Below are 15,233 nucleotides of genomic sequence, written 5' to 3'. Positions count from 1 at the left end.
TTTTGCTGCTTTAAATGTCCACGTGATAAGCCACTTCGTTGAGCTATCATTTGTGGGCCAGGTCGTTTCTAAAAAAAGACTTATACATCTCAGTAGGCCTCACCTGGTAAAACAATATATATTTTACGTACATGGAAGAATCGATATACCATAAGAATCTTTAAAATTGATATTAAAATTGAAATCTTTAAAATTGTAATCCATTTAATTAAGGACCGCCCCCACTCCTTTCCTGAGTGCACCAGGTCCATCACCACGGAAACCGCAGTCCGCACTGTTGATTGGCCAAACTGCCAACCAATCATAGCGCGGCATAATTTCCGCATTATTACTTTTTTCCTTTTCACTTAAAATATTAATCTTTGAAGTAATAAATGTAAAAAACTTACAAGAAATATACCGTAAGGGCACACATAGTAATTAATAAAAATGCGTTTAAAACTAATTCTATTTTAAGATCGTGTTTGGTTATGACGTCACCCGCGCTGACGATCTCCGCGCGCGCGCGCTCATTCCGCGTACAGTGCGCACACTGTCCGTACGTCCCCCACCGGAGGCGAAGCGCGCCCTGTCTCAGGAGGGCCGCTTGCAAATTAACGCAAAATCCTCCACAAACGGAATAGAATACCACATGCAGCAGCCGTCGGAGCACGACATGGGGGAGCAGAGCGGGCGAACGGACCTGCCAAATGGGCTGCACCGCTGCCGCAGTCACCGCCTGCCGAGCGTCAGCTTGGAGGACACGGCGGTGATAGCGTCGACCGCAGGGAGCACCGAGGATGCGGGCGCGGCGCGGGAGGCTCCGGGATCCCCTCTCGCCTCGCCGCACTCCCCTCTCTCGCCCTGCTCGCCCAGCAAGATCCCACGCTGCTGCGCCGCCACGCGCAAGCGCCTCGACTCTCTGCGCCGTGGGAGGCCGCGTAAGTGGTGGAGCGAGAGTGAGGTGGTGGAGAGAGAGTTGTGATGAGGTGCTCATGGTGGAGAGAGAAAAAGTTGTGATGAGGTGGAGAGAGTGGTGATGAGGTGCTCATCGTGGAGAGAGAGTGGTGGTGAGGTGCTCAGTGGAGAGAGTGGTGATGAGGTGCTCAGTGGAGAGAGTTGTGATGAGGTGCTCATGGTGGAGAGAGTGGTGGTGAGGTGCTCAGTGGAGAGAGAGTGGTGATGAGGTGCTCATGGTGGAGCAAGAGTGGTGATTAGTTGATTGTGTTGCGGGAGAGAGTGGGGATGAGGTGAATGGGGTGCTGAAGAGAAATGGAGTCGTGATGGAGTGGGCATCGGGTGTCTTGGGGTGGCAATGGAGTATTCAATGGCAATTTAGGGGTGCTGGAGGGGATGATTTGAGTGGAGGCAACGGTGTTGGGTGGTCAATTGCGTTTTGGGGATAGTGGAAGGATTTGTTGGGCTGGTGGGGAAGGGAGTGGGTGTGTTTTTGCTTTAGTATCTTCATCACAAATGCTGACATATAACTGAAAACAACGTATAAATAACAGTGTCTCCATGCTCAAAATGAGCAAAGGAGTTGGCACTAATCTTCATTAGGTTATGGAAATTATTTATTCCCATATCGCTCCGATTGTATGTGGGGGGGGGGGGGGGAGGATGTGTCTTGACGTCCCATTCAGTATGAATATCGACCCATGAAAGGTGATGCGCCAAGGTGACCCTTGGCAGATATTTGAAAACATGACCTTTCGATTGAGGACTAACCGCAGGGCCCCGCTGCCGAATATAAACAATGCATTGGTAAGTACGTTAAGGGGTAAGAGTCACTATTTGTAAAATCAATGTATAAGCCCAGATTCATATTATTGGGTCTTTCGGTAAAGTCACGTAGATAGGCTCAAAGAAAATAGCAAAAAACTACGACGTTTCGATCGCAACACAAGCGGTCGTCTTCAGGAAGAATCTGGGCTTATACATTGATTTTGCAAATACTGTAGTGACTCTTATCCCTTAACAAGCGGTCATCTTCCTGAAGACGTTGCGATTGAAACGTCGTAGTTTTTTTGTTTTTTGTTCTTTTCTTTGAACCTATCTACATGACTTTATCAAAAGACCCAATAATATGAATTCCTGCAGTCACTAAAACTTTAAGTCAAGATTTAAGCCCAGATTGTATATCAATGTATATTTAATGGTTAAGTCATCACGGGACCTTCTTTACCAATACCAAAATATGAGAATAGGTTTTCCCATTTTTTCTGGAAACAAAACAGGTGTTAAGATGTGAAAACACCAAATTGAATCACGCCTGCATTAACCACAATACTTCTGGACAGAATGCAAACAAAAAACATACTCTGCCGAGACTAGGCTCGAAAAAAAGCTGTGTGGTGTGGACCAATCAGTTTCAAAGACAATGCATATATCATCAGAGTGTTTTTGTTTGCATTCTGACCACAAGTATCGTGGTTAATGCAGACATGATTCCTTGTAAAAGGTTTCAGTTTGGTGTTTTAACATCTTAACACCTAAATTTTGATTTAAAGCTTTCGTGACTGCAGTAATTCATATTCTTGGTTCTTTCGGTAAAGTCACGTTGAAGGGAAACAATAAAATAATAATAAATATATAAAACAATAAAATTCTCACGACGTTTCAACTGTAACACAAACAGTGATCGTCAGGTGTGATGAATATATCTTAACACCTGAGAATTTTATTGTTTTATATATATTTTATTATTTTATTGTTTCCCTTCAACGTGACTTTACCGAAAGAACCAAGAATATGAATATATCTTAACACCTGTTTTGTTGCCAGAAAAAAGGGGAAAACTTATTCTTGTAATGGTTAAATGTTTAGATATTTTGTCTGCGTATACTGCATATGCACTCTGTAAAGCTTTTCCATATAATAGTGCAGCCCCAAATGCTTGTTTATGGATTACGTAATGCATTATCAATTGGTAATACATCGTCATTTAGTGTTCTTTCTTCATCAGTGTTGTAATATGCCGATGGACGGACTTTGTAGCCTAGTGATGAAGTGACTCAATATTGAGCCATACATTACAAACACAGACCAGGCTCTTTATCCTCAAAAGTATACAATTACATTTCGTTCATCGGCCTCTTGGTCCTCTTAGTCAATATTTTCCAGCATCATTTGTGTCTCAACTTTCCAATGTTTATTATTTACCACAGATAGCCCAAGTAAGCACTTAATATTCATAATTGAGCCAGTTTCACGGTTCGATAGCTATAGACAGCTGCAGGTGGATTCAATTCAAGCGTGCAGACTGTTATGCACTTAAAATAATCAAAAGGTCCATAAGTTGATTATTTAGTATGTTTCATGGGTTAACCTTAACCCCCCCCCCACCTTGGTTTTCAATGCAACTGTCATTGCTTTTTTGATTTAAAGCTTTCGTGACTGCAGGGATTCATATTCTTGGTTATTTCGGTAAAGTCACGTAGAAGGGAAAAAGAAAATAATAAAAATATAAAGCAATTTATATATTTTTGTTAATAAAATATAAAACAATTTATCATTTTATTATTTTATTGTTTCCCTTCTACGTGACTTTACCGAAAGATCCAAGAATATGTCATTGCTTTGGTTGCCTTTTTCTCCATCGTGTGTTTTAATATTGATACTACTAAAGCACAGCATTTATCTGATTTTGAAGAACTTTGCACAGGGTGGTGATGTGCACATTAAAGTGTATTGAACAATCCTTGACTTCATTCACAGTTGATCAAACTTGGCAATGCAATACATTTTTCCCCCGTGTATAAGGATGAATTTATATCTATCATTGTTTATGCTGAGTGTACTGTCTGGATGATTACTTTTGTGCTGACATCAATAATAACAACCTGGTTTTCTACTCTCGGGTTGTGCCGTGATGGCAGACATTGACCTCATATCAAATCGACATTCCTTTTAAAAATATTTTTAAGGTAGCATTTATGGAATTGCCATTATGTTCTGTTCTTTAAATAACCATCAGATCACCCTTTGTACATGTATGAATGTTGAACTTCTTTCGCACCGTACCTAGACACCCATGCTAATCAGAGGTACATGTGTGTATGGAGTCTACTGTACTCCATTCCAAATATTCACGAGAGTGTCTCTCAGAAAAGATATAGGCCATAGTAATAATTTTCAAAGAAAATACATGATAACATTGTTTTTTGTAAAAACCCACATTATTCGAAACACTGCTATATAATGAGGGGTGGAGAGGTGGCGCAGTCGGTAGGACACTGCGATATGAACTCTACTACCTGTTAGCTAAGACGAACGACAGGGAGGGGTGAGTAGAATATCTGAACTGGTGCTGGGTGCCTTCTCTACCAGCCCAAAGTGGCCTGCATGGTGAATTTTGGTCAAACAAGTCCCACAACAAACACTGTTCTAGTACCTTACTCTATGATCTTGTATTTTATTAGAAATATCATTGCTATCGGTTTCAAGTACTTTTGTATGCAATTATAATAGTTTTTACGGATTTCAACACGTTTTGAAAAGTAAATTGGGCAAATGTATTGATGTACGCAGAAGCCTTCTTGTGATGGATATTGGATTATTAAAAGTGTTTCAAAATTAAACAATCTATTGTTTTTTGCAGAAAACCTTAATACTTATGTAATGAGCGACTTCCGAGACACAACGTGTAGAAGGCTTCCTATTTATTTCTCACACTTGGGCACAAACACTGGGCGATATATAGAAACACATTTACATAGCTACACACAGCCGACCTTTCTACACGGCCCCATCGTCGGTGTCTTAACTACACAGCTGGCTGACTAATGCAGCGATGACGACGATGGGAGCCGTGCAGAGGATCGGCCATGCGGCCGGATGACGGCGAGCAGCGACGCAGCCAGGACCCGGGACCCCGTGACAGCCCCGAACCTTCAGTTAATTCCCCCCTATACACTTCCCGGCGTGGCCAGGCCCCGCCTCCGCTCACGCCCCCTTCTAGAACCTTTGAGCAGGTTCCCGGAGCTTCCCGACTGACCCCGCCTTTTTCCTTTAACCCAGATACGCCCCCCTTCTAGTTGGTTATTATATAACGCGCCCATACCCGTGATTACCCCTCCTGGCCGGCAGGTGGTTATCCTGTCATTACACTTACATACCTGCTGAAAACTGAAACATGCCACTTGAGCAGTTCTAAGTCTTTTGATGTTACTTCATACATAAAATCATAATGTTGTGCAGTACATGTGTATTTGTCAAAACCACTACCATTTACAAAGTAGTTTAATAAAAATATTTTCAAAGCCATTTGTGCTAATTTGAATATGGTAGTCTTGAGTTTGTGCATCAGTGATGCTCGTGTTTTGGCAGTGAGTGATCAAAGCTTATTGGTATTGCCGATGTCTAAATTAAAATACGTTTTCTTTAGAAATTTCACATTTTTGTGCATAAATATTTCAATACAAGTTACAAACGACCGTTTTTACAGTCCAAGATCTTTCACTTAAAAGATTTATTTATGTTTATTTGTAATACCTAAAATATATAATACTATAAACGTTTCATATGTATTGCACCCAGGTCAACCAAAAGAAAACAGAAACCACACAATGTTGTCATTTACCCACTACCACAAAGATGTAGTTAATGGTGCATTGCACACCAGCATAATGCTTGCATAATTTACATACATAACTTACGTGTGATTGAGCATGTTTTTTGAGTGATTACTCTGGTATAAAATTGTTTACGAAAGCTAAAATGAGCGCTGCCGGAGAATGTTGTTGTATACAGACTGTAATAAGGAGTTTGTGGTACATAGGACTATATTTAACTGCCCTGTCATGTCTAGAATGAAAATAATTCTCAATGCCATAATTTTACTACTGCAAAGCCAAGCTATGTCTGTAAGTGTGACCTTTGAACTATGGTTACTACAAGTGGCCCTTTTTCCAGCATGCAGGTGTAGGCCTACAAGTAAGTATAATGTCATAACAACAATACCCTGTTAAATGTTGTTTTACGCTGATGGAATTAATGTATCCGCAAAGACTCTTGAAGCCTTTATGTAGAGTTGATTATTATGAAAAATTTTACATTTTGACTCACAGGAGCAGTGGTGTCCTTGAAAACTCGCATAACCTTGACCGATAAATGTTGCCACATCATGTCACCCTTTAGTTGTATAAATACTTTTATAACTTACACACTCAAACCAAACAAGCACTTTTCCCCATATATAATACTATAACTTAATTCTAAACAAAATTGTACGTAAATTTTGATTTAAAGCTTTCGTGACTGCAGTGATTCATATTCTTGGTTCTTTCGGTAAAGTCACGTTGAAGGGAAACAATAAAATATATATAAAACAATAAAATTCTCACGACGTTTCGACTGCAACACAAGCAGTCATCATCAGGTGTGAAAACCAACGGCAAGAACATTTGAAAAAAGTGGCGGTTTGTATTTATTTATTTTTAAACGTTAGCACCACGGATAGCGATTTGACAGTCTGTTTAGATGGACGAGTCCATCTATGTTCGGAAAAGAGGAGGGGGGAGACGAAAAAAAATTAATGTATGCTGTCTGAAAGCCACCGTAAGCGTGAACAATCAATTAAGACCCGTAATGGTTTATCAAATCCTTCCAATGATTGCTAAGCCAGAATCCATCTTCTCGGTTGAAATTGTCTCTGTGTTTGTATATGTGGATAGCCTCATGAACGAATCTCTCATGGTAACCAGATGACTTGCAAAGAACCTGTCTTGGAGAAGTCAATGTCATGTGAGCCTACTGAATGATAACAGTGATCTGCCACGGCCGAGGTGTTGGTCCTACCGTGTTTAAGGTCTGCTTTGTGTTCACGAATGCGGTCCGAGACATGTTGTTTGGTTTCTCCAATGTAACTACTACCACAGAGGCAACTTAGTTTGTAGACACCAGGGTGCTGTATGTCCGGAATCACATCTTTTACAGATGGAACCAGATCACGGATTTTATGCAATGTGTTGAAACGGACCTGGATCTTGTGTTTATTCAAGATTTTGGAGGTCTTTTTTTGTGATCCCCACAATGTAGGGTAAAGTGATGGTTTTGAAAGGCTCCTCAAGAGGGTCCTTCATGGTTTGAGTGATAGCTTTGCGTATTGTAAAGTCGGAGTAACCATTAGCCTTAAGAGCTTGGTGTACGTGCCTGAGTTCACTGCCTATGTGTTCCTGGTCGGATATGCATTGGGAATCCGGTTTCAGATAAGCATCCGTATGGGTAGCTTTCCTGTAGACAGTGGCTCATTGAACGATCAGGTCTATTTTTTATTAGGACATCCAAAAAAGGTAGCTTGCTATCTTTTTCGACTTCCATGGTATATCTGATGGCTGGGTGTATGGAATTGATGTAGTTGAAGAATTGGTCTAGGGCAGGCCGGCCATGTGGCCAGATGACAAAAAATGTCATCCACGTACCTCTTCCATAAGGTTGGGCGCAGAGTGGCAGTCTGGATGGCGTCAGTCTCAAATTTCTCCATGAAAAGGTTGGCTATAACCAGAGATAAGGGGGAGCCCACTGGGGTGCCCTCAGTTTGTTTGTAGAAAGTTCCATTCCAATACATACTTCACTTGGAATGGAACTTTCTACAAACAAACTGAGGGCACCCCAATGGGCTCCCCCCTATCTCCGATTATAGCCATTTTCATGGAGAAATTTGAGACTGACGCCATCCAGACTGCCACTCTGCGCCCAACCTTATGAAAGAGGTATGTGGATGACACTTTTGTCATCTGGCCACATGGCCGGCCTGCTCTAGACCAATTCTTCAACCACATCAATTCCATACACCCAGCCATCAGATTTACCATGGAAGTCGAAAAAGATGTTTAGCTACCTTTTTTGGATGTCCTAATAAAAAAGAGACCTGATGGTTCAATGAGCCACTCTGTCTACAGGAAAGCTACCCATACGGATGCTTATCTGAAACCGGATTCCCACCACCATCCATCACAGAAGAATTCTCTCATCAAGACTCTGCACCATAGAGCCCAATGCATATCCGACCAGGAACACATAGGCAGTGAACTCAAGCACGTACACCAAGCTTTTAAGGCTAATGGTTACTCTGACTATACAATCCGCAAAGCTATCACTCAAACCATGAAGAAGGACCCTCTTGAGGAACCTTTCAAAGCCATCACTTTACCCTACATTGCGGGAATCACAAAAAAGATCTCCAAAATCTTGAATAAACACAAGATCCAGGTCCGTTTCAACACATTACATAAAATCCATGATCTGGTTCCGTCTGTAAAAGATGTGATTCCGGACATACAGTACCTTGGTATCTACAAACTAAGTTGCCTCTGTGGTAGTAGTTACATTGGAGAAACCAAACGACATGTCTCGGACCGCATTCGTGAACACAAAGCAGACCTTAAACACGGTAGGACCAACACCTCGGCCGTGGCAGATCACTGTTATAATTCAGTAGGCTCACATGACATTGACTTCTCCAAGACAGAGGTTCTTTGCAAGTCATCTTGCTACCATGAGAGATTCGTTCATGAGGCTATCCACATATACAAACACAGACAATTTCAACCGAGAAGATGGATTATGGCTTAGCAAACATTGGAAGGATTTGATAAACCATTTCGGGTCTTAATTGATTGTTCACGCTTACGGTGGCTTTCAGACAGCATACATTCATTTTTCGTCTCCCCCCTCCTCTTTTCCGAACATCGATGGACTCTGATTTAAAGCTTTCGTGACTGCAGTAATTCATATTCTTAGTTCTTGTTTCCCTTCAACGTGACTTTACCGAAAGAACTAAGAATATCGATGGACTCGTCCATCTAAACAAACTGTCAAATCGCTATCCGTGGTGCTAACGTTTAAAAATAAATAAATACAAACCGCCACTTTCAAATGTTCTTGCCGTTGGTTTTCACACCTGATGATGACTTCTTGTGTTGCAGTCGAAGCGTCGTGAGAATTGTATATTATATATTTTATTATTTTATTGTTTCCCTTCAACGTGACTTTACTGAAAGAACCAAGAAAATTGTACATATATTACAAAAAGTATTTTATCGTACTTTTCATCCCTTTGTCAATCCACTGCTGGATGAAGAAGTTACATCATGGGGGGGGTTTGACCATACTTCACCACATTGGTCATTGCAGGTTGGTGAAAGGGTGGGAACCCAGAACCAGTTTGATATAACTCACGGTTGATGTTGGTCATGGCTGGGAATTGAATTCAGGTCTTTAGGATAATTGTTCAGTGTGTAAAAACACTGCTCTTTCCCTCCACCTTTATGTATTGTATTGGTTTTTAAAGACATTGCATCAAGCCATCATAATGGTTATTTGTCTAAATTAGATCAATTTATAAATAGATGCATGCTGGCAACAAAGGGTAAACTTCCAGTTAAAACAATGCGAGTTAACCTTTGGTCCAGAAGACTTATGTTGGATGATGTATTGCATGGCAGCAGAGCTTGCCTATAAGTAGTGCCTGTATTTGAATTCAAGGTTAACTGGTCAGAAACCTAATACTGACTCTCATGGCCATTTGATGGGCACACCAGCATGGAGTACAAAGTGTCCTATGCTTGGGAAGAGAGGCCTCTGCAATGGCTGCTTCCCAATTATACATGCTAATGGTCCCAGAATATGCACAACTTTGAAATACTGTTGAAGTTTACCTGCATATTGGTTCAAACTGCGTTTTACTGAGTGACTGCTGATGCCAGTTTAACTATTGCTTGCCAGGTAGGTGAAGATAGAGTTGAGCTGACACGCAATTTTAATGGAAATGGTCCAACAATGTTATGCTGCATTCCCACAGCGAACAGATACTAGACCTAAGCCATGCTTTGCCTCTTCCTGGAATGGCGAGATGTTAAATATCTCAGCTGGTATACAGGAGGTGGTATGTTTGATTTCGACCTTGACGCCTGTATATTTGGAGTTTGAATGTTTTCCCGTAGGCTACGTGGATTTTCCATGTTGACCCATAAACTTCATTACTGTTTCTAAGGGTAGTCAGGCTGAAAATCAGGTAGCTCCTATAGCCAAATAAGACACTCGGCACAGGTAGTGCGAGGCCTATGATCCCTTGTACAGCTCAGGCTGCCATATGAATCCTGAAGCAGTGGAATGGATATCAAATCTCGTCATCATTTTGTAACCTGTTGCAATCCCCAAAAATGCCATATGAAAGAAGAATAGTTGATGAAAGGACATAGCAACAATGTAATGCTACATTGAAACAGTATATTTTCCCCATGTTTTACATTCGTAAGCATTTACATATTTTCTGTTCATTTAATATGTACCCAACTAACAAACTTGTTCTTCAAATTATTGTTGGTAAACATGCCCATTCTAAAATTAGTTTTATGCTTTTTTGAGATAATTTCACATTGAGTCAAGCACGCGTATAAATCGAGGGGGGTTTTTCTGCTCCAGTGAGTTGTTGGGCAACATCCTAATCACTTGCAGAGTAGATATGCTCGTAACTATCTTGTCTGTTTTCGTGTCATGTTTAGATTACTGTACTTTTTCTCACGAGATTAGCATTTTATTAGTGTCTCAAGTGATCTCGATGGTGGTGAATGGCCATCTATATCACCTGAAGTTAAGCTTGGCTTAAAACGTAGTATTTCCTTGTCAAGATGTGAATCAGCTTGTTGGAGGCATTGCTTTGTTTAACATTTTAATGTAAAACATCACTGGAAGGATTTATGTGCTTTCATGTTTAAAATTTGTAAAGTAGCATATATGACATTGTGGTAAATAAAATAAAGATGTTTTAATGGTAATAGGGTTTTTCCCCTTTTTTCTGGCAACAAAACTGAAACCTTTTTACAAGGATCCATGTCTGCATTAACCACAATACCTGCAGTCAAAATGCAAACAAAAAACATACTATGATAATATATGCATTGTCCTTGAAACTGATTGGTTCACACCAAGGGACGGCTTTCAGTTTTGTTGCCAGAAATAAGAGGAAACCCCCTATTATTATATTTTGTTACTGGCAAAAGAGGTCCAATGATGTAGATGCTCACCCCGAGCCCTCATTACTTTGATAGTGCATTGTCTTTGAGCTGTGTACGCCTTTTGGCGTCATCTGGTCGAGCACCAATTGGGTCGAGGCTCCAAAAGAAGCCTTCCCTTGGTGTGGACCAATCAGTTTCAAGGACAATGCATATATTATCATAGTATGTTTTTTGTTTGCATCTTGACTGCAGGTATTGTGGTTAATGCAGACATGAATCCTTGTAAAAAGGTTTCAGTTTTGTTGCCAGAAAAAAGGGGGAAAACACTATTATTATATTTTGGTACTGGCAAAAGAGGTCTAATGATGTTTTAATGGGTTAAATGAGTCATGAGCATATATTAAAAGGTTATATTAATAATGCACAGCAGCAGCTGGGTGGCAACTGATTTTGACAGGGACGCTGGATTGTTGGTAGGCAGTGGACTGCTGAAAACACCTGAGAGCACACTGCTTACCCTTTACAGTATTGCTTCCAGTCTATTTCACCTAATACTTGCCACGAGCATTTGTTGCCACTCAAATAAAAACTCTTGCTTTGTATAAAATAGAACATATGATCAGTGGTATTGCCAAATTTCACGCAGGCTTTGGGCAACTATGGCATCGCTCGCTTATTAAATCGCGCAGTGAAGTGACCACCCTGTTGTCGGCAGCGTTTCCCTGGTTTGGCCTGGACATTGGTGGCACGCTCGTCAAGCTGGTGTACTTTGAGCCGAAGGACATCACGGCCGAGGAGGAAGAGGAGGAGGTGGAGAGCCTGAAGAGTATCCGGCACTACCTGACATCGCACGTCGCCTACGGCCAGACGGGCGTACGCGACGTGCATCTGGAGTTGCACGGCCTTACCATGTGCGGCCGAACGGGCAGCCTGCACTTCATCCGCTTCCCAACGGTTGATATGCCGGCCTTCCTGGCCATGGGCCGGGACAAGCACTTCTCCAGCCTGCACACCGCTCTCTGCGCCACCGGGGGGGGCGCCTACAAGTTTGAGCTTGACTTCCGCACGGTATGAGCAATGCATGGGGGACTGGCTGTATGGGACAGTGTGTTTTTTACAGATACATTTTACAAGTCTTACCCAGACAAATATGGATGTCACGATGCATCGATTTATAATTGACATTCATTCTTTTAGCTCGTGATCCATACATCACTTTTGTAAAATCAACATTTATCAATTGTGTATGTTGAATGAAATGAGAGTATGTGATCCCTTCCAGCCACTGGAGGCTGCTATATTCACTACAATGCTGAAATAAATGTGATTCTTAAAATGAATCACGACTCTTAATTGTGGAAATTCAGCGAGGGACATGAATGGTTTCCACCATGATAACGAGCATTGGGTGATGCTCATGCCTCTACTTATTCCTGGGCAAGTAGTGATATTGTATAGTTCTATGGTGGGGAATTGCATTTCCATTGGACAACCACTGTCTTGAGAGCCTATAATGTATGAACAAGGCATATTTTTGGAATATGACCTCAGCAAACATCACTTCCATCGAACAGGCATAGTTTTCCCATTACCTAATTATAATTCACTAGCTCACACTATATTATATAGTAGTATTCAATATACATATATAGATGCCATATATATCCCAGTGGTAGTGGCACACACCTGTAATTCAGCTCTTTAGGCAAGAGTTGGTAGATTACAAATGTTCTGAATCTGTTCCTTTCGCTTTCGAGGTGTCATGCTCTGGCTAACCAAGGAGACTGTCTTTCAGCAATATGGACTAATACTCATCTGGTTCATCTGCATGGTATAGAGTGTTGTCCCCTCACACGTGTGGCTTTTCTCCAGGTGCTTCGGTTTCCTATCACATATAAACTCGTGAATTAGCAGAAAACATCTCACTATATAACGGACCTGAAATCTTGAGAAATTATTGGTGCCAGCTCACCACCTGGCTGCCTTCCCGCTTGTCTGATTCCTTGCTCCTTTGAGTCATTCTCTCTTCTAAGTATGCCATAAAAAAATCACTAACCACTGGCCTATTAGTAGCATTTATTAAAACCAACATTTTTTCAATTGGGTCATATAAATATTTACTACCTATATCCTTTGTTTTTTCTGTCATTGCTTCCAGTTGGGGGTTATTATACATGTACTGTGTGACCTAATTGACAGCGCTTGTTTTACAACATAGTACCGTATGTGTATTACACACAGCACTCAATATGCAGTACGGTATTGAGTTTCACGATGCATTCCATAAAACTGGTAGTTGAGCACCCAGTCACAAATTTAATCAAATCAACAGTATTGTTAATGTCATATGCAATTTGGCATGGCCATTTTTCAGTGCCAATTGCAGCCTAAACCAATTATAAAGTTTCAAGTTAATTCGTGTCCTGTGGAATTAGGAATCTGGAATTCTCAATTAGGTTTCCTGCCTACTAGCTCAGTTTTAATGTTTTGAGGCTATTTACACAGCATTCTAATAATGGGTTATCTCATGCATTAAACATAACCTGCTGCATTGAATTGCAAAACGTGACCTTGAAGCAGCCATTATACTCCACAACTTATAGCAAGGTGAGCCACCTAAAAATAATGTTGTTGAACTACAGTGAGGGAAAAAGTATTTGATCCCCTGCTGATTTTGTACGTTTGCCCACTGACAAGAAATGATCAGTCTATAATTGTAATGGTAGGTTTATTTGAACAGTGAGAGACAGAATAACAACAAGAAAATCCAGAAAAACGCATGTCAAAAATGTTATAAAATGATTTGCATTTTAATGAGGGAAATAAGTATTTGACCCCCTCTCAATCAGAAAGATTTATGGCTCCCAGGTGTCTTTTATAGAGGTAACGAGCTGAGATTAGGAGCACACTCTTAAAGGGAGTGCTCCTAATTTCAGCTTGTTACCTGTATAAAAGACACCTGTCCACAGAAGCCATCAGTCAATCAGATTCCAAACTCTCCACCATGGCCAAGACTAAAGAGCTCTCCAATGATGTCAGGGACAAGATTGTAGACCTACACAAGGCTGGAATGGGCTACAAGACCATTGCTAAGCAGCTTGGTGAGAAGGTGACAACAGTTGGTGCGATTATTCTCAAATGGAAGAAACACAAAAGAACTGTCAATCTCCCTCGGCCTGGGGCTCCATGCAAGATCTCACCTCGTGGAGTTCCAATGATCATGAGAACGGTGAGGAATCAGCCCAGAACTACACGGGAGGATATTGTCAATGATCTCAAGGCAGCTTGGACTATAATCACCAAGAAAACAATTGGTAACACTACCTTGTGAAGAACTGAAATCCTGCAGCGCCCGCAAGGTCCCCCTGCTCAAGAAAGCACATATACATGCCCGTCTGAAGTTTGCCAATGAACATCTGAATGATTCAGAGGACAACTGGGTGAAAGTGTTGTCAGATGAGACCAAAATGGAGCTCTTTGGCATCAACTGAACTCGGCGTGTTTGGAGGAGGAGGAAAGTTGCCTATGACCCCAAGAACACCATCCCCACCGTCAAACATGGAGGTGGAAACATTATGCTTTGGGGGTGTTTTTCTGCTTAGGGGATAGGACAATTTCGCCGCACCAAAGGGACGATGGACGGGGCCATGTACCGTCAAATCTTGGGTGAGAACCTCCTTCCCTCAGCCAGGGCATTGAAAATGGGTCGTGGATGGGTATTCCAGCATGACAATGACCCAAAACACACGGCCAAGGCAACAAAGAAGTGGCTCAAGAAGAAGCACATTAAGGTCCTGGAGTGGCCTAGCCAGTCTCCGGACCTTAATCCCATGGAAAATCTGTGGAGGGAGCTGAAGGTTCGAGTTGCCAAACGTCAGCCTCGAAACCTTAATGACTTGGAGAAAAATCTGCAAAGAGGAGTGGGACAAAATCCCTCCTGAGATGTGTGCAAACGTGGTGGCCAACTACAAGAAACGTCTGACCTCTGTGATTGCCAACAAGGGTTTTGCCACCAAGTACTAAGTCATGATTTGCAGAGGGGTCAAATACTTATTTCCCTCATTAAAATGCAAATCAATTCATAACATTTTTGACATGCGTTTTTCTGGATTTTTCTTGTTGTTATTCTGTCTCTCACTGTTCAAATAAACCTACCATTAAAATTATAGACTGATCATTTCTTTGTCAGTGGGCAAACGTACAAAATCAGCAGGGGATCAAATACTTTTTTCCCTCACTGTAAGCGAATCATTAAATGAAAATAATAATTTAAACAATTTCTCGGTTAATGTAGCT

The 15,233-nt window shown here is 41.3% G+C and overlaps 1 protein-coding gene across 2 annotated transcripts in view; it reads left to right on the top strand.

Moving 5' to 3' along the window:
• Positions 1-471: 471 nt before the first annotated feature.
• The window catches only part of LOC116947394 (pantothenate kinase 3-like), a 42,081-nt gene continuing 27,319 nt past the window's right edge, over positions 472-15,233 (top strand). The window contains exons 1-2 of one of the 2 annotated variants that reach the window (XM_032963077.2): positions 472-920; positions 11,653-12,005. In XM_032963077.2, the coding sequence (XP_032818968.1) occupies positions 632-920; positions 11,653-12,005 (642 nt within the window). In that variant the 5' untranslated portion in view covers positions 472-631. The remainder of the gene's footprint in view (positions 921-11,652; positions 12,006-15,233) is intronic. The other variant, XM_076070443.1, reaches the window with a different exon arrangement.

The sequence above is a fragment of the Petromyzon marinus genome, chromosome 29, assembly GCF_048934315.1.
Source record: "Petromyzon marinus isolate PM22_M1 ecotype Great Lakes invasive population chromosome 29, UKy_Petmar_22M1.pri1.0, whole genome shotgun sequence".
Taxonomy (NCBI): Eukaryota; Metazoa; Chordata; class Hyperoartia; order Petromyzontiformes; family Petromyzontidae; genus Petromyzon; species Petromyzon marinus.
Note: the sequence above shows the minus strand (reverse complement) of the source record. Positions and strands in the feature narration are given on the sequence as shown.